This window comes from Zonotrichia leucophrys, chromosome 3, assembly GCF_028769735.1.
Source record: "Zonotrichia leucophrys gambelii isolate GWCS_2022_RI chromosome 3, RI_Zleu_2.0, whole genome shotgun sequence".
NCBI lineage: Eukaryota > Metazoa > Chordata > Aves > Passeriformes > Passerellidae > Zonotrichia > Zonotrichia leucophrys.
In genome coordinates, this window is record NC_088172.1 from 88,456,734 (window position 1) to 88,476,845 (window position 20,112).

The window sequence follows — 20,112 nt, forward strand, 5'->3', positions numbered from 1 at the left end:
AACTTATCCATCCACTTGGGCTGCAAGAACCTTTCTGTGATGGACTTGAACCTACTCTAAAAGTGCAATAGGAAGGAAGTACCTGTGTGGAGAGTTTTAATTCAATGTAGCCTTTGTAACCAGTTGGCGAATGAACTAATTTCGTTAAAAATGTATATCAATTCATTTCCTGTGGAAATAATTTTTTAAGTAAAATGCTATCCAACCTGCCTTCTCCATCCCATCATTGAGCTGCAGTTACTGTAGGCCAGGGGTTTACATGAGGACTCTGAGGTTCTGGGTTTTTTTTCAAAAGATGTCTGGTCAGAGATCAGAAGCACAAATGACACTGTATTCAAAGGAAAGTTATAATAAAAAGCAAAATTCCTTTTGCTAAACCCCAAAGGCTTTGTTTCAGTGTCATGTTTTGTTCAGAAAGGACATTGGTTCAGTAATGTGACAGAGAATGCTACAGTTCTGAGAACAAGAATTGAATCAAGGCCAAATTAATGCTGCTTCAGGGTAATGACCATGTTACCCTCATGCTGATCTACTCTGACAGAATATGGACTTGCTTCATGTAATCAGGACCATGGGGGCTACCGCTTCCAGAGTTGGAAACCTTAATGAAGTCGTGGAGTTGACCTGTGTTTCTCAATGCCTCTCAGTAGTGAAACTTAGAATTTCCCTAATTGCTTTCTGCTTTCAAGAGCACCTCATAGCATCAAGTGAAGTTTGAGAACCGTGTTTTCATCTTCCTCAGGGTTAAGAGCAATTCAGCCTCTTTAAAAGGAAGGCTGGATTTGGAGAACCTTTTTACTTCCATCAGAAAAGAAAGTAGCTTTCTGTAAAGCAGAGTTGGGAGTATGCAAACATCTACTGCAGCTACCACCATTGAACAACTTTCAAAGCACACCACACATTGGCAGGTCAAGTGTTAGTGCAAGCATTTGGAGCACCAGGCTTTTGACTGTCTCAGTGAGTAAGGTTTCTCACAAGTGCATTGTCCAAAAGGCAGCCTGAGGGAGGAAAAAAGGAAAACAATACAGAATAATAAAAAACTCTACTGGGAGGCCATTACAGCTTTACTGCGAGAGTACAAGCAGCCATTAAAGTTGCCATCTAGGTATTACATTCTTATAGTACAAGTGTAAAGCTTTAGATATCAGGTGAAAGACAAGCTGGAACATCACTGAAGCATAAAACAATCCCCAAGCCTGTGGTGTGTGCAGCAGCAGTCCTGGCACTGAGACAGTTCACAGAAAAAAGGCAAGGGATAGAAGCAACTTTAAAAATGGTATTTCACATTCAACAGACATTAATTCACAATCAGTTAAATACAAAGCTCTACTTGTGTATTTAACAAAAATACTTCCAAGTTGACATTTCATAAAACTGGCATTAATACAGACATCTACAAGCTGGGGAAGGGTCCAGGTAAGCAGCAGAAACGATGGGTTTGTACTTCAAGGGACAGTATTTCAGTTTGCAGGGTGGCTGGCTGATGATACACACATTGATGAACATCTGTGATTAAAAGTCAAGTTCTCCAAGTCCAGGATCTTTCCTTCCCCTATATAAACCTTTGTGATACTCAGTGTCTCTCCCCTTGCCCATCCTAGCTAACAGTAACAAAAGTGGATGGAATCTCCCTCTGGATGCAGCAGCATTCACCTTTGACACACACACCCAACTGCAGTGCTTACCCTGGATGGCAGGGTCAAACTCCAGAACCAGCCCTTCCACCTTTCATGGACACTCAGATCCCGCAATTCCTTGGTCAGAACAAGTGCTGAGCCAGCCAGGGACCACTGACAGGTAAATGGGCTGAGCTCAGATTACTTGCAACCACAGACTAATGTTTTGCTTTGTCCTTTTGCAGAGTTCAGAGGATGATTTGTATTTGGTTTTTAGCAGTGTAGGTATTCTCCTTTAGTCTGGTGTCCAGACTGCTGCATTTAGAGGAGTTTCCATAACTCACAGGGGTATCTTGATCATCACCCATCAGCTTTAAAACCAGTGGGATATTGTAAAGATCCATAAACAGGACAATCCAACTGCCCTTTTTCGCCTCCAACCAGAAGTGGAATTTGGGAAAGTATTGCTGACTTTTGTTGTAACACCTAAATAATGTCATTCCTAGTTATACCAGAGCAAAGAAAGGCAAGAAGATTAGGACATTCAAAACCAGCTTTTCATCCTAATCAATATGATAGAGCCAAAAATGCCGAACAGCTGAGTAGAGACAGACAAACAGCATGCAGAAAAGTAACATCCCTTCCCTTAACACATGATGGAACATCTTGGGTGAAGTGACAGAAAAGAGGAATGGATGATTCACCTGCATCCAGGCTGTTTAAAATAATTGATGCTATTTTGGGAGCTGAGTCTGTAGTTAGCATAGCAGAGTATTCAGGCACTAGTTAGATATGCAAGAAGTTTATCAAACCATAAAGTATCATATTAAATATCCACACAAATATATGAAAGATTTGACTGGGTTCTACTTCTTTCCCTTTTTCAGGTCAAAAGGTGAATGCAAGTGTGTCATAATAAGCCAATGTCCTGCACCTTATTATGCACCAAATAAAAAATACAGAAAATAAATGATAATCCTACCTACTTACATAAAAAGGCAATTTTTTGAGTAAGTTTCCAGATTTGCACAAAATATGCAGAAAACTGCATACAATCAGTTTCCACAAGAACAGCAGTTTCAAGTAGAAGGTGGGTCAGCCTGCTAGCCAGACCTACTTTATATAGCTCTGGAAAATGGAAACTTCAGCACTGAGGGCCTGTCCTGCTGTCACTGTAATGGCAAAACACCCACTGCAACCAGGACAAAGCCCTCGAGAAGGCCTCTATCCCCCATCTGCCTTTGCAAACTACTCTGTGACAAGATACAAAAAAGAAAAGCTCTATTAGGGAGTAACAGTGACTGAAAAGATTGTAACATGTATTCAAAACATGTTCAGTGTTCTCATCTGCACTTGTCCTCTTCTTGACCTGACCACAGGGACTCGTGGCCACCCATCTGACCTGCATCCTCCACTCCCTCACTTCAAAGCACTTGCAGTACTTCAAGCTCCTTCCCAGCCCACCTTGCCCTTCTCTCAGTCTTTTGTCACCCTGCCCACTCCAGAGGACTCTGAAATGCAGATGAGAGGAACTACAATAGCACAGCAGTGTAAACAGTTAGTAGACCTGCCACATCTTTATTGCTGCAGGTTTGACAAAGGGCACTCTCCATCCTCAGGGGGAGCTTGAGGCAAAAGGAGAAGAATGGTTAAAGATAAAAAGTGATGAACAACAAACTTAGGAAAAGCAGTCAACCTATATCAGGGCTCTTGGAGAAACCTGTAGCTGGAAGTTACCGAAAAAACCCTTGCATTTGCATGGTGGGCTTGTTCCTGTCCCTGAAGTAGTGCTGTGCAGTGGGAGATGGTCTCGTGTGACCTACTGGCATGAACAGAGTTATCTTCCTGCCCCTCGGAGCCTAAGGCTACTACACAGCTACCAGGATTTGTGGTTCAGTTCACAGAGGTCTCACAACTGGGGTCATTCCTTGTGCAATGTTTGATGGAGGTGAAGGTAAAGTGGTTTCTTGGTCAACAGTTGCAATTTCTTCCTTTTAAAGTCAGTGGGTTTTTTGTACCTGTAACCACAAGAAAGTGCATTAATCCAAGCGCTTAATGGCTGTGCAGGAAGATGACAGCAAACTAGAAAGCTCATCCTCTACCTGTTGTTATCCTCACCTTTTAAATAGATGTGACAAGGCTTGCTGTAAGCAACAGTAATGAGTACGTTTACAGGAAGAAACGGTATTTTCTCTGAATGATTATTTTTACAGAAGTAAGATTTCAATATCTAAGTGAACGTAGTATTTTTGTAAGGAGATTCCCAACATTATACTCTGGATTGTAGGATAGACCCAGTATCAGTAACTGAGTACTTCAGAAGTACTCCAGCTAGCACAGACTAAGTACTCTTCCAAGAACTGCAAGATTCACCTCCTTATTGAATTAAAAACCAAATCCCAATCCTCAAACCCCTCCCTCACACCTTCAGCCACTCAGCAAGGAGAAGATGCACACCATAACCACTCAATACTGCTTTGAAATGTTCACAAAGTTAATTGCAAATTGGTATCTCATGCCTCAAATCAGATTTCCTTTGCAGAAGTTCTGTACCAAAGGACTGAGTTGATTATTTTTTTAAAATAAAGCCGATCTGACAGTCAGGCTAAGCTCCAAATTAAAATCTTCCCTACAGACATTAAATTCAAACAAAACTAAATTGCAAACACTGTATTTTATTTGGAAACTGGTCTAGTTTCTGAGAAGAGTCTCTAACCATCTTACTTGCCTAAAAGTATTTTGTCTTCCCCCCTTCACTGAAAATAAAATATTCTTCATGGAAGCAAATCTAATAAGTCCAAGAAACGTTCCTTAATACAACAAGCCACACATTGTAACTGAAAGCTGGTTCATTTCCTCTATCATTGTCATCCATAATTGTGAGTCACTTACAGTTCTATAACAATTGCCCCAGGTTTAATTTCATCCATCTCCATGAAAGCAAAGCACTTGGTACTAGTAAACCTTTTCTTAGGCTTGTAGTGTTTGAATTCAAAGAAAATAGCTGCACCTGGAGGGAAAATAAATAGAAAAGTTAGCAATTATGGCTAAGAGTTACCTGAAAAACTTATCTGCCTTTAAGCTGCTCTACTTAAATTGAAGGGAATTATCTCCCACACTTCTGTTATTTACTCAAAAGCTACACCGTGTTCTTACAATGCTCATCACACTCCACTATTCAAACTCTTCACTCCATTGCTCACACCCAGGTACCAATGACTAAGCAGGTGATAAAGCAGCTCAATACTGTGTAGCAGAGCAGACTGCGGGTTTTATCTCTTTTCATTTCTCCCTTGCCTGCAAGCCATCCCAGTGACCAATTTGAAAGGGACAGGATGCAAAGGTCTATTTTTGTCCTTGTCTGGATCTTGAGCCTTGCAGCAGCAGCTCAGGAGCAGCCCAGTGTCTGTGCTCCCAAAGCTCCTGGGCCCTGTTTCAGGTCTCTGGTACTGTTGGAATGTTGGGGGACACAAGACAGATGATGGACTTTGGACCTGGTTAACACAAGAGATTTGATAACAGGATGCCTTGGCAAAAACAAATGGAACTTTGAAAATTAGACCTAGGCTGCAAGTAAATAAAATCAATCATGTTTACTGGAAAAAGAAAATCCCATTAAACTCTGCAAGCAAGAGATGTTGTTATACGCATAAGTTTGTGTATGTGATTTTAATCTAATCATTGTAGTACACATTACTAGTCTCCCTGAAATTGTATATAAGCATTTGTATCCCACAATGAAATCAGATTCTGATCACGGAGTCAGTCTTCCCTCTCTCTCCATCGCTAACAGTTGGTGCCTCCGTGCGGGGGAATGAACTGGCCTGACCAGGGGCAGTGGGCAAGCCCCTGGAACTGATGGTGACAGTGACAATCAGGGCCCAGGGCGCATCTGGGCCCCCAATCGCCTATCTGCTGTGACTGACACGTAAGCCAGGGGAACTAAAAAAGGAACTAAAAATGGGAAAGGAAATGTCCAAAGAGAGAGACATCTATGAAACCGTGCTCACCCTTCTGGACAAGCATGACTCCCCCATCCTAAAGGAGGACCTCAAGTCACTTTTACTCCAGTCCTGGAGAATACTTTTTAAGATGTTGAAAAAGCAAGAGCAGCTGGATGCTGCCAGCCCCCTACCCTGCTGTCCTGGGGTGATGTTATGATGCTTGTATATCCCCATTCATCTGTTCTGTGCCTTTAAGACCGGCTCTGAAGAGTGGAAGTTTTGTTTGGGTTTCTCTTATCAGGGACACGGAGACAAGCGGTACACAAGGCTGTTTTTTCACTTCCAGCTTCAGCTTGCTGCTTTTGCTTGCTCTCTTTTTCTGCTCTTGCTTCTGCTCTGCTTTCTCCCTCTGCTTATTAGCTAGTTCTAGCTAAACAGTCCACATTGCTTCCTGGACTGTTTCTCCTCTCCTGTTTCTGTGACCATCTCAAACCTGCTCCGGACCGGGACCCGGGAACACCGAAGGTTCGGCTGCAGCGGCTGGCCCAGCGCCGGAGGGACTGAGAACAGAGCAACCACCCCCGAAAGAGACTTTCTGATTTTGCCATCTTTCTCAAAGCGGTGTCATCGGGTATTGTTCATTTTGTGTGCTGGGGGGTGCTGGGCCAGTCAAATAAACAGGTTCTTTCCACCTCTCGCCGAGGAATTTTTTCCCGAACCGGTTGGGGGGAGGGGCTGTGTGGATTTCGCTTCCTGGAGGGGCCCTCCTTTGCAGATTCTTTAACAAATTTGCCCTAAACCAGGACACCTGCTCTGGCTCTCCTCACTCTGACTCTCCCTGCCCGCTTGAAGCTGGCACTTCTCGGACTGAAGAGCAGCCACAGCCATCAACCCTGCCCAGACAAAGGAGGGGGAGGAATCCTTTCTCATGGTTGTTAGCAGTTTATATCGCTGACTGCAGCTCTAGCAGTAAGGAAGAGGGGGAGCCTTTCTATCCAGGACCGATAGATTCAGATTATGAGACTGATCCATTCCCTCCTGACCCTTGTGAAAAATGTATGCTACTAAAGAAAAAGGCCCTTAAGGAGGGGGACCCCCAAACTTGCGGGAAATCTCAGCATTTGAAAAAGGACTGTTTTGAAAAGGAGGAGGCCAGATCAAAAACTCCCAATATTTGCCATCAGTGCTGTAATCAGTGTCGGTCCAAGTATGATTTTGAAGGGTGTCTGATATCGGGAAACCGGAGCCAAAGCACGGAGTGGCACCACTCTGTTACAGATGGATAATGAGATGATTGGCTCTCGCAATTAAGGGATAACTATCGTGCGAATATTAACAAAAGCTTTAGTGATGTATAGTTATGTTATTGTGGTTTAGATGTCCTCTGTTTTCCCCACAGTTCCCTTTTACCCCCTGTCTTGTTGCCATCAGACAGCCTAAATTGTCTAGGACAGGTAAAAGAAGGTGTGCATGTGTGCCCCTTGCATGGGGCAGTTGGGAATGGAAAAGCTTCTTGCTTAGGGGGTGCAGCATGGCAACACCTGACCTCCAATCAAGTTACAAGAAAGCAGTTTCCACTGATAAATGGCAAAGAAGAGCTGACTGACAGACTTTGGGAGGTGCCAGGGCTGGCTTATGCAACCCCCCAGGGGTATAAAAGACTGAGCATCCATCTTGAAGATGAACTGGCAACGTGGTATGCATGAGGGGCAGTTCTCAGTACTGCAGCTTTTTCCTTATGTAGTATTGTATTTTTGCTAAAGTTTAATAAGCATCTTTAAATTTTCAAAGTGAGCAGTTGTCTCTCACAACGCAAAGACACAGATGCCCCAGCCGATGCCTCAGAGCGGACTGCCGCAAACCTCAGCCCAGTCTCCCCAAGCAGCCTTTGCTGGACCACAGGCAGCCCTGGCCAGACCATTGTGGCTGAAATACGACCCAGCCACACCAGGCAGCACAGGACTGGACATATCAATCAATACTGCAGTAACGTTAATTCATCCACAGGAGTTCTCAGACCACCTGGACAGCATATGCATACTTTGTTTGCTTGTTCTTTCTGGAACTATTGACTCTGACTCTCGGCATGGACCCCCCAGCCGCCCTGTGTAGTGTTATGAACAAAAATTCGGTTAATATTTTTTTTGTGAGAAAAAGTTACAAAAAGGCAGCCAGATCTCTGTCCCTGCCAGGGTTCTGCGTGCTTTGTTATTGTAATCACGGGTCATTGTAGCTTATCGCCCCTTTTGTATTAGTAAAAGCCCTGGCTAGGGTGAGGTAATGGCCCTTCCCCGAGGCTAAGGTGTTCTCTTCCCAGTATAGTGAAGACACCTGAGAGGGTGGGGGGGGGGGTTATGCAAAGTGACTCCAAGACCAGCATGCTTTTTGGGACCCCGACTCCAAAGGCACAGAGAAAACCCCTAAAACAACGAGCCAAATAAGAGTTGAGAGACTAAAGTGATGTCTGGACGTGAGGAGCCGAGTGCTGAGCCTGCAGAGATGCTGAACACCTTCGGAGCCCCTCTCGCCCTGAGCATAGAGTCGTCCCGACACTGGGACCAGGCGGGACAGAGGCAGGGAAACCAAGATCTGATGGGGACACCACGCCCTAAAGGCTCCCACAAGGACTGGATTCCCCCGGCTCTGCCCCTAGTGGACAGAGCTGCGCATATCCTCCTCCTCTGAGTCGCCCTGGGAGGCAAGATGAGGACTGCAGCCCTGCCGGGACGCCCAATCCTGAGTTGATCACTTTTAATAAAGGCATTAAAAAGGAGAAGAGGCCTCCTGGCCCTGTTTATTTCATGTAGTCCCAGCAGGGAGCCATACAGCTCAACTCATATCTTCCCGAGCCGCACCCCTATCTGCATTCCCGATAACTGAGAAGAGGGAGGGGGGGTGGTTTTTGATTCCACAGGGGTCCCACAGATTTTATGGACACAACGTATTACATCTAAGCGTCCTACATGCCAAAGTGACTCTCAAAGGCAGAGGCACTCCTAACAGGACTCATTGATACAGGAGCTGATGTGACTATTATCTCAAAAAGCCAAAGGCCCAGTGAGTGGCCACTAATGACTGTGCCTCAGGTACTCCCGGGCATGGGTGAAAGGAGTGAAAGCCTGCAAAGCCAACACTACGTGCAAATAACAGGTCCTGATGGGCAGATCGACACAGTTAAACTTTCTGTGATGTCTGTCCCCAGGTTTTGTGGAAGAGAGATGTGTTAACACGGTCGAGAATTTTTATGCATTCATATTTTGTACAGGAGTCATTGGGAACACTCGACACCCCCACAATGGGCCCTGGCTGAAGTGCCCCAGGAACTTTCAAGCATTGGAAGGAGCAGCCCAGCTATCAAAAGCCACAGTTCATACATATCTAAAGCCCTGAGGAACACCTAGCCCTGATCAAATTTCCAGTTACGTGCCTTTTTTAAAACAATGTATTTTGTTGTGAATTTTTTGGTACAGCTATTTAGTACTATATAACTAAACCTTATTTTGTTTTAGCCTTCAATGTTTATATCCCACTACTCATACTAAGCCAAACTTAAATCTATCCTATAAGCAATCTCTAAAAGCTGCTGCAGGGGGTGTGGCCCTGCCTGGCACCAGCCAGTGTTGAGATTCACCTTCTAACTTGTGAATTGTGATTTTGAACATGATTGTTACTAGAAAAATCAAAGGTGTTGCTATAGAGGTTATAGTATATGTTATAAAGTAATTCATGCTTAGAGAATGTATGCTATGAAATTATAAAATCCAACCAGTCTCTGACCTCAAGCAGCCCGGGGACATGTAACCACTCTGGAATTTTGAAACTCCTGAAGGCAGCAGGAGAATAACAGCTCATTTACCAATGAATAGACATGGCCAGCATGATGATTGTCCACCTCCAGGGCCATCAGGAGACACCCAAGGGTGATCATAGCTTGATAGATACCATCAATCAAGACAACCAAAGTCACTTAGGAAGATCCATCTGAATTTGCAATTTCCCCTGACATGATCAGCACCTGCCATAACCCAGGAAACAGCAATTGTCCAGCCCTGCAGAGTGAAAGAAACGTTCATACTTTCGCAGGGTTACAAAAGAAATCGGGGCACCTCTGCCTTGTTATGAACAAAAATTCAGTTAATGTTTTTTTTGTGGGAGGGAGTTGCAGGGACTCCGTTGGGTCGGTCTCTGCCAGGATACTTAGTGCTTTGTTATTGTAATACCGGGTCGTTGAGGCTTATCTCTTCTTTTGTATTAGTAAAAAGCCTGGCTGGGTGCGGTGGACCCTTCCCCGAGGCTGTGCTCTCTTACAACATAGGGAAGACACCTGAGAGGGTGGGGGGGGGTTATGCAAAGTGACTCCAAAGTCCAGAATGCTTTGTGGGACCCCGACTCGAGATGCAACGAGAAAACCCCAAAAACAACGAGCCAAATAAAAGTTGAGAGATTAAAGTGATGTCTGGACGTGAGGAGCCGAGTGCTGAGCCTGCAGAGATGCTGAACACCTTCGGAGCCCCTCTCGGCCTGAGCAGAGAGTCGTCCGGACGCCGGGACCAGGGTAACCAGCGAGGCTCAGAGGCAACATCTGAAGGGGACCTCACGCCCTAAAGCTCCCACGAGGACTGGATCCCCCGGCTCTGCCCCTAGTGGACGGAGCTGCGCTTATTCTCCTCCTCTGAGTCGCCCTGGGAGACGCGACGGGGACTGCAGCCCTGCCGAGCCGCCCAATCCTGAGCTGATCATTTTTAATAAAGGCATTATAAAGGAGAAGAAGTCTCCTGGCCCTGTTTATTTCATGCCTCAGGCATAAAAAACTGTATAAAATAGCCTTGCTGGAGATGGCATTTGTGAACAGAGGGACATCTGATGAGATAGAGGTCGGATTGAGGTTCACCCAGAGCTGATCCTGGGCTCAACACTGTCTCTTTGGCTGTGGGTTTTTGAGGACCGTAACTTGGTCATGAAAATAAAATCTTTCGCATTTATCAATTTGGATTTCTGGCTGATCATTTATAAAAAGGTGGTGTCTTTTTACCTATTATTAACATAGCAAAACTGCACAGTTCACTGAGAGTAATTACATAAGTCATAAATTCAAGACTCTTGAGCTTACATTCAAGACAAACCTTGAACTATATCTGCAGTCATTATCTGAGATTTAACTATAATTAATATATAAACTCAATGTCAACTTTACTGAGTGCTTGCTTTTTACTCCATAGTTCTAACAAGGTCATTATATTGAAAAGATTTCAGTACAGTTCTTTACTTGCATGTTGTTTATTTTATTGATTAACTATTATATGACAAATTTTCAGTAACCTTTTTGTAATAATAGAGTTTTAAAAAGTTAATTCTTGTTAAGACTGATTTTTGTTTGGTCTCGGTGATGCTAACTTTAAGTTCTTTTAGATGTATTTATTAAGGTTAAGTTTTAGTAAAGTTGATTTTAAATTTTGTTGAAGTATAACTGTTTGAGGTATAAAATATAATTCCTTTGCTATATAAGTGAATGGCATAAAGATTGAGTGAATTTTTGTTAAGATTTCCTCATTTAAATTACAAGATACACCTATTCTGCTATAGAAATAAGAACAGGTTTTGCTATTTTATTTTTTAGAAGTAGTACTGAAATGGAGGTTCACTTAAGTTAGCAATATGAATTAAGCATTTAAATTTTAGCTTGTAGAATGATGTGTTAAATTTTAACCTTTTACTTAAGAAACCTCTGCCATGATACAAAGGGCATAGGAAAATTTCTGAAGCTTCTTGCAATGAAGAACAATACTGGGAGAAGACCAAGGAATGCAAGAAACCTAGATAAAGGAGCTCCTCTGTCTCCAAGCTGTTCAAAATCAACAGATGTACTCAGATGAGCACCAAGGGACCACAGTGCACAAGCAAAGAAGTTCAGAAGTTCAACCGTGAGGAACACCTTCAGCCTCAGAAACTACTGAAAGACCCCTGTGCAACCACCACTGTGAAGAAGGGCATGGATCCAATTACCATACGAGGCAAGGACAGGCAGGGCCAGGAGGTGAACATGCATGAAAAGGTTGTGCAATGTAATGTATATGGAACACCTTTGTGAATAAAGATGTGGCCCCGATCGGAGCTCAGGGCACAAGTTTTCACGAGAGCTATCTCACTTGTGCTGGGCACTGACAATACATACCCACTTCATAACTACATCAGACTGTGGAGCCGATTTATTCCACTTATCGCTTCAGTACTGAAGAATGAGTCTCCATATTATGACTGTAATTAGTTAAGAGTTATTTAATGCTTTCTTCTACTTTTTTGCTTTAATGTCATGTATGTCTAAGAAAATATAACCTCAATTTCTTAAGACAATTTCTACTGATATATATTAAGTGACGCTGATTATGCTGTAATTTTATGATGTGAATTCATGGACTTTACTATAACAAGCATTACTTTTGTCTATGGTACCATTGACTAACTATAAATGAGAAAGCCAGCTACTTTACAAACCTTCACTTATTGTTGTATAGCTATTCATAAGACATATATTATTTTTCTAACTACTAAGAGGTTTCTAAAATATATTGAAGAGACTCTTCCAGTTAAGAGCCTGGATCTTGGCCAAGTCCTGGCCTTAACTAGTAGAGAAAATTTTCTGTACCAAAATTATATTCAAGTAATTCTGACTTACCAAATTTGGACCTATAATAGCTAAACCTCCTTCTAAGGTGAACTTGGAAGTCTTACCCGGGAATGATTTTCCAAGTCCACACTTTAAAAAATAAAGCTTGCCAATTACGACAGACTCTAAGTAATAGTACAATAGTAAAGAAATTTATAAGGCATTGCTTTAAATCACCATTCTATTTTTCATATGCCACTAATTGTATCTATTATCTGATTTATTTTTAATTAGTATAAGTTTATTGTTATGTTTTGCTTTTATGTTACATTTATGTTCATAACAAGAAACACACGTTATTGAAAAACAAAAAATTAGCAAGGAATATAGCTCCTCCAGAACTTTACACTAAATTTTTTTTTTTGAAAACAAATTAAATCATATCAAATTGAATCCATACCTTCCTGAAACACCTTTGGAACCCCAAGAATTAGAGCTCCTGGGTTCTTTAAAATTGGATTTTTGTGTTAATTTTAAATACACGGGAAAAAATCAGTCTAAATCTTGGGCTGTTTCTCCCTATCACTCCATGTATAAGAATCAAGCCATTTGGTACAATTACATTTCTGGCAGCCTTTCTAAATCCAGTAATGTGGCTGCCATCAGGAACGTTTTATAAAGATCAAGCCTGAGCCTTTTAGTGGCTGGAGTTTTTAACTATAATATTCTTTTTAGGATAGGTATGTATATGGTAATTTGGATAATAATTGTATTAATCATGATACCTTTTGATGTGTGCAGAGATTAATTAATAAGGCCATTAAAAGAGTATTTTTGGTCAAAAGGAAACATCTGTCTTAGGGGACACAAGAAAGATGATGGACTTTGGACCTGGTTAACACAAGAGATTTGATAACAGGATGCCTTGGCAAAAACAAAATGAACTTTAAAAATTAGACCTAGACTGCAAGAAAATTAAATCAAATGGGTTTACTGGTAAAAGAAAATCCCATTCAACTCTGCAAGCAAGAGATGTTGTTATATGCATAAGTTTGTGCATGTGATTTTAATCTAATCATTGTAGTACACATTACTAGTCTCCCTGAAATTGCATATAAGCATTTGTATCCCACAATGAAATCAGATTCTGATCACTGAGTCAGTCTTCCCTCTCTCCATTGTCGACATGGTACCACATACCTTTTGTTAGTCTTTCAATGTGTTTCTGAATCTCAATGTCCACATTAAAATGGACGTACGTGTCCTCTTTCCTCAAAGCCACAGGAGTATCTTGCACAGGAGTCAGATCTATCCCATTCAAATCTGCAGGAAAGAAACAGCATGAGAATAGCAGAAGCTTCTCAGACTTCAAGGTTCAGCTTTAAGAGACTTAAAAGTCTCATCAAATCCTGCCACAAAAAGTTAATCCACACCTGGATGTTTCCACAAAACCTAAAAAAGGGGCAATCATAGCCCTTCACAATCAGTTAATTTTCTTTTTGAGTACAACACGAACGCAGCTAAAGTTCTAGCAATATTTCAGATTAAAAAAATGTAGTTATCCCTCTTTTTATTTTTAAGAGTGCATTTCTTTCTGCTGTCAGCAAAATATTCCATTTCCTGTGCACAAAGGACTCCAGAAGAGCTCCAGGCCAAGGGGAATACACACCAAAGACAGCCCTCCACACAGCATCTGCAGGGCACAACTGGCACAGCTCACCCATCCTGTGTGTGCTCTACTTTGTCCCTAGACACAAGGACTATTCCTCTTGGGTTTTCCACAGAGGCTTTGTAGGGCTCTGGGTTGCACTCTAGCTCTCAGCACCAGCCCCTGGTTTTGCTGTTCTGGCATAGCCAATATTGTTTCTCACTAAGCCTCTGCTGTTTCCAGGGGTATATTTGTCCTGTCTTTCCTCTCATTCCTGATCCCTTTCCCTCTGGCAGAGGAAGTTGCTAATGATGAGGCCAAGATTACAGGTACAGAGTGCACATGTTGTGCTTGGAGCTCAGGCTGAGGCCCTGGAGCACCAGTGATTCCCTTAATCCATGATATTGGCTGGGATTGCCAATGCTGCATCAGGAACAAACCTCACTCCAAACCTGCAGAAGAGCAGCTTGGTTTAAAACCAAGGAAATCAGCTACTAAGTGTCTTCAAATTCCTAAAGGTGAAAAAATTGAGTTGTCAGAGTTACTTTGCCTAACCAAAAATCTTGGGAAATAAAAGTATCAAAAGACACCATTAGCAGACTCATCCATACCCTGCCCACACTCTCACTTTTTGATCCTATTTTCTACCTCATTACTTGGCAGCCACCATTTATAGGTAAATGAGTTTGGAAACAGGGAGCATCATGTTAACAGAGACTTGTTGGGAAAGCAAGCCCAGCAATAGTGAGTCTCCCTTATCTCTGGAAGGGAAATGAGAGCTACAGCAGCAGTTTTAGCAATGTACAATGAGACAAACACTTCAGCGGCAATGAACAAGGAATGTTTGCTTTACAAGTCCTAGTATGTATTCAAGGGATATTTGATGCTGTGAACCTTCCTCCTGCCAGAGGATGTCTGGTGGAAGAAGCACTGATCACACATCTAACAAGTGTTTCATCCTACATTTAGTATCCAATAGCATATCTCAAGAAGACATATACAAGGTTATTATCACAACTAAAATAACAAGAGGCTCAGCTACAGATTTTTACATGATAAACAAAAAAAAATTCCTCTGCCTACATTTAAAAATTGTAAAGAGAACCCAAAGTTAAGCAGAACACAAGGCAAGGGCAAGCAGGTTTGACTACAGAGGCTTCCTGCTAAGTGCAAAATGGGGGATGATAGTGATACTCCCATTAGAAAGAGTGTGAATATGAAAAATCTTAGCCTCAAAAGGTACCAATTATGTTACCATCTGAAACAGAGAAATCCTCATGTTGCCTGTCCTGGACTGACAGAGAGAGAGGTTCTTCCAGATTTATGTAGCCTTTCAGCCCATCAGGTTTTGGCTGAAGCATTTCATAAGCCAGGCTAACACATTTTTTATTTCATTTCACTTGCAAGCTTTGTTTCCCAGCTTCATACCTATCCCTCTAAACCTCAAGCCCTGACAAGATTATATTTGTATTACTACAAAAATAGTTTAATGAGAGGGCAAGAATGGAGTCGGTGGGCTGTGGTTCCCCACCTCCAGAAAGCCCAGAGATCAGTAAGTGTGGGGAGTACACACAGTCCAAGCAGATCTGTACTTAGCAATCAGCTGTAGAAGCCGTGATGGAGAAGTAGGGCAAAGTTACTCAGCTCTTAGCATGGACAAGCCACCCTTGAGTGCACAGAGAGAAGTGTATCTTGCAGATATTCACCTCCCAGTAGCTGTCAAATACAGAATTTTTTGCCCTTGATTAAAGCAGAAGCCCTACATCTACAACAGAAGTGACAACAAATGTTTTTCCCAGCAGGCTGAAAAATCCATAGGGCTTTCAAAAAATGCAGTCTCTCCAAAGAAGCACCGAGGAGGCAGAACAGAAATAATTACCCTTTACACTGACTGTGATGTAAGGATCAATGCACTGCCCAGCATCTTTCAGACCAATTTTCTCTATGGTGATGGTGAGTAACGTCATCCCGGGTTCAGATGGCAATCTGGGCAATAAAGTACCTGGAAAGAGTAAAGCATATTATTAACCCATGGTGTCATCTCACAGCAGAGGTCTCACTTGTCCAATCTTCTCTCATGGAAGATGCTGTTCTTAGGGGGTTGAAACTCCAAAGATTCCTATTCCAGCAGTACACACCACTATGGGAATGTCTGTGCACAGACACACAACCCCCTCTGACAGATTTTAAAGCCCCCCAGAAAAAACCCAGGACTGCTTGAAGTCAAATCAACTGATAAAAAACTATCGCCATAAAAATAGAGGGGAGCATTGTTTAAAGTGTTATTTCACAGAATAACCATTCATGGAACTCACTTTATAGCATTTTTGAGGATTAAATTTGGGAGGCTGAATTCAATCTGCAGTTGCAGGAGGTTTAGACACTTGACCAGGAGTCCAACTCCACTGAACATGACTTGGCTTCACATTGAACATTTAGACTGGGAGATTAAGGAGGAAAATGACATTGTTGCAAATCACACAGAATATAAGGGAATCAGAAAATTAATTATTAAGTAAGTGCTACTGGCCTCTACTTTAAGGGGGTGGGGGGGGAAGTGTTTGCATCCCCCAAGTTCCCTTCTGGCTAAAGGAAGGGTCCCCAAGCTCTTCATTAAGAATATTTACCATCAAAACTTGGTGGTCAGTATAAATGAATTCTCACTGTGTTGAAGAAGACAGTGCAGCTGTCCAGACTGTTCAAACTCACTAAAAGTCATAATATTCTGTCATAGGTTACTTCATACTGAATTTAGCAAAAACTGGCACACTTCAAGCCCCTCTTCCCTACTGGATAAAGAAGCACCAGGATAGCAAATACTCAGACTCATAAGCAAGTTTGAGTTACAGTTTTAGTTTTCTAATGAAAAAAAGAAGTTATCCTAAGGCTTTAGATCTAAACAATGTAATAATTTCCTTTCACAAGTCCAACACGAGTGTTTTCTTGACACAATTTTTTCCTCTCATCTGCTTGAGGAGCTGTGGAACCACAAAGATTTTGTCTTATGAGAGACTGGCTTTGCAAGAGGGACCTTGCATTCTGCTCTGAGAACTACAGGCTCAACTTCAGCAAGATTTCATGAGCATTCCTGCATCCAATCCCCCTCTCAGAATCAAGTGCAAGACTTGAATTTCCATCTCTGGGGCTGTGTGTTTCTGTATTTCCTGTCCTGAGGAGACTCAGAGCCTCCAAAGCACCATGTCCACACCTCTCAACAGGGCACAGCAGAGCTCAGCCCAGGGTTTGGAGCAACAGAAAAAGCTTCTGCGTGCAATGGGAGAAATGTTAGAGAACAAACTTAGTAGAGAGCCTTCATTTCTGCAAAGCAGCTCATGCTCTAGTTAATCTTTCTGTTTCTTTTCTGAAGAGATGTTCAAATATAGAGTTCTTATTTCAATCTAAGTGAAGGAAGAAGCAAGCCTGTCTTCTTTTTGGCACAAACCTTTGCTCCATCATATGTCAGTTGTCTCCTAAAAGCAGCATGGCCCCCAAGAGCCAGGAATAACTGCAGCCTTCAGCTTTCCTGTCCATCACTCCATCCACTTGACAGAAAAATCACCTGAAAGATGCCTCAGCCTGGTTTTTGCTATAAGAATTCTGGCTTAAGAGAAATTATTCTGTTCTTGAAGACTGCTTTCCAGAATGTGTGAAATTGCAGAGTTGCAATGGACAGATGGGTCAAAGTCACTTCCAGGAGACAAGAGAACAGTAGGACAGACAGTATCCAAGGAACACTGTTTCCTTCCTGCCCTAGCAGGAGCCAACAGTGGACTAGAGCAGCTGACTGTAACCTGTTTCACATGAGCCACAGCTTCAGGCAGGCCTATGCTGAAGCCTCTGCGGCCAGAGTAGGTGACAGTGCCCTCTCTGCAGTACAGCTTTTCTGGGCTGGGCACAATCCCCCAGTCAACCACCATGGCCTGGGCCCCTGAGCAGGCTCACACTGAGGCCTTTCAGGATAAAGCTGCAGCCACACCAGACACAACCACAGGGCATCTCTGCCAGAGGGGGATGGGAACATCTGCAAATGAAAAATGTCCTCCTCCAAGTGGGTTTCAGGGATAGTGAGCCAGCCCAGCACCCCACTGCCACCAAGACACAGGCACTCAGGCTCTCCAATCCCAAATCCCAGTTCAGAGAAAGGGAAAAAAAGTGCCAAGTCTCCTGCTGGGCTCACAAAGTGAAATGGTTTATAAAAGAGCACAGCACTGGAATAAAATCATATATAACCAGGAGAAAGGCAGGAAACCTTTGCTGTTAGAGGCAGCAAGCACTGGTCAGTTCAGCTCCACACAGCACAGAAGTCTAACTATGCAAATACTCTTTATGTAACATTTCCCATAAAACGTGTATTCGAGTAAATAAAATCCAGCTACACCTACCCTTGGCTACACCACAACCCAGAACACCTTAATTAGTACAGCAGGACCTCTAAAGAGCTGTTTGAATCAACATGACCTTCCCTCTTCTCCTTACTGAAGGCAAACGAAGACCAACAGATAGGTGCCCAGTAGTGTGATTGTAACCAAAAATTGTGTTGTGAGGATCGGCACTAAGAGCTGGATGAAGAAGACCACAGCTACATGAACGTGAGCACAGAAATGACTGTACATACTAAAAGGGTCTCATACCTTTGTTGGCTCCTGGGTTAGACGAATGGGGCAATGTGATAACGATGAAGTCATGCATGGAGAAGACAAGGCCATGGTCAGTTAGACAGTACTGGATGGATTAAGGGCACATCAAAGCAAGGAGTGCAACACAACTCTGTCAGCTTCAGATAGGGAAATTCACTTTACTCATAAGGCTCACCCCAGGGCTGCAAACTGCTTTTGTTTGAGTCTTCCTGCTGTACTTGGGACAGACAGAAGGCACCTCCATAAATGGATTTATCATGGTGAATAACAAGGATCGAGACAGCAAATCTTAGCCATCAATATCACAATATATTATAGCCTTTTTGGGAGCTTGGCATGAATAGCTGTAGACTGTGCATGCCCACATCAGGTCAGCCTGCAGCAGTCATATGCAGCACTGTGCTTGGGATCACATCTGAATATCATCTGTTTTCTCCAGGCATAAGTAATAACAACACCTCAGCTCTTTTGACCATTATTCCAGTACTGGTTATCTCATTCCTGAAATACAAAGTTTCCCAGCCAGCTCTGAAACTAGAAACTTGCTTCTTCTGCAAAGAAATTACACCAGGAACTAAAGGAACCAGGAACACTAAAGACCCTCTGATACAACATTTAAATTGTCAAAACCTGAAGCTTCAGGAAGATCTTCTCTAGAATCTGTTGGTTCTGCAAAATACTTTCGCATGGACAAGGACTTCAGCTATGAAAATCAAAACCCCCTCTTTCTCCTCTCATAGCCTGGCTTCACTCTAAGCCACTATCTCACCAAACAATGCAACGCAAAAATAAGCAGCAACAACTTCTCATATCTCTAGAAACATGTGCTGCTCCTTGCAGGAGAAACATTGCCACAATTTACGTTTGAACACATCTGAAATGCTTCACATAGTTATGTGTGAAGGATTAATAATCCTGACTCAGACTCAGTATTAAGGCTAATTATTTGAGGTAGATGGTACCAGCCTCACAGGTTCTCCATACAACCATTTCACAGTAAGATACTGTTTGCTGGAAAAAAAAATCACTGGCCACCCTTGTGGTTCTCCAGTACAGCATTAGGGTTTGTTTACATGAGCCTGTAGCTTCCCACCCAAACTTTTCAAATCACAGGTGGAAAAAGAAGCTTTTTAGAGCCAGAGCTCAGAGATGCTACAGAGGCTGGCATGGCAAGGCTAGTGCCCCTACCTGGAACTCTAGCAGGAAAAGAGTTTGGAGACCCTGCTCCAGCTCCTCCTTCCTCATCATCCTCTTCAAACTCCAAGTGTTCCTCTTCTCCAGGTGCTAAAATCTTCCTGTAAAACACAGGGAAGAAGAAATGAGACCAACACTCACTCATCACCTGGCAGTCAATTCACAAGCCAGCACCTCAGCATGGACAACAGTCTTTAATGCCATTTCATACTTCTTAACTTCTACCTCTACCCTACAGACTTTGACAGAGATTGCAGGAGTTCAGACCAATAGAAAGCACAGAGCCTAAAGCCAGGACATGATAATGGAAATCTCACAGAGATGTAGGGATGTACCCAAGTACTGATTTTACCAAAAGTATGGGTCTTGATTTTTAGTGGTACCTAGACAAACAGAGTTTTAAAGTTCTTTTATTAACCAGTTTATACAAAGCAGTCTGGCAAGCAGATGGCTCTGGAAATGTGTTTCA

General features: G+C 42.7%; 1 protein-coding gene across 1 annotated transcript in view; it reads right to left on the reverse strand.

Moving 5' to 3' along the window:
- Positions 1-1,043: 1,043 nt before the first annotated feature.
- The window catches only part of AIDA (axin interactor, dorsalization associated), a 36,402-nt gene continuing 17,333 nt past the window's right edge, over positions 1,044-20,112 (reverse strand). Inside the window, exons 6-10 of the mRNA XM_064709173.1 lie at positions 19,638-19,744; positions 15,692-15,814; positions 13,365-13,487; positions 4,509-4,626; positions 1,044-3,634 (exon numbers count right to left, since the gene is read on the reverse strand). Coding sequence (XP_064565243.1) covers positions 3,538-3,634; positions 4,509-4,626; positions 13,365-13,487; positions 15,692-15,814; positions 19,638-19,744 — 568 coding nt within the window. The 3' untranslated portion in view covers positions 1,044-3,537. The remainder of the gene's footprint in view (positions 3,635-4,508; positions 4,627-13,364; positions 13,488-15,691; positions 15,815-19,637; positions 19,745-20,112) is intronic.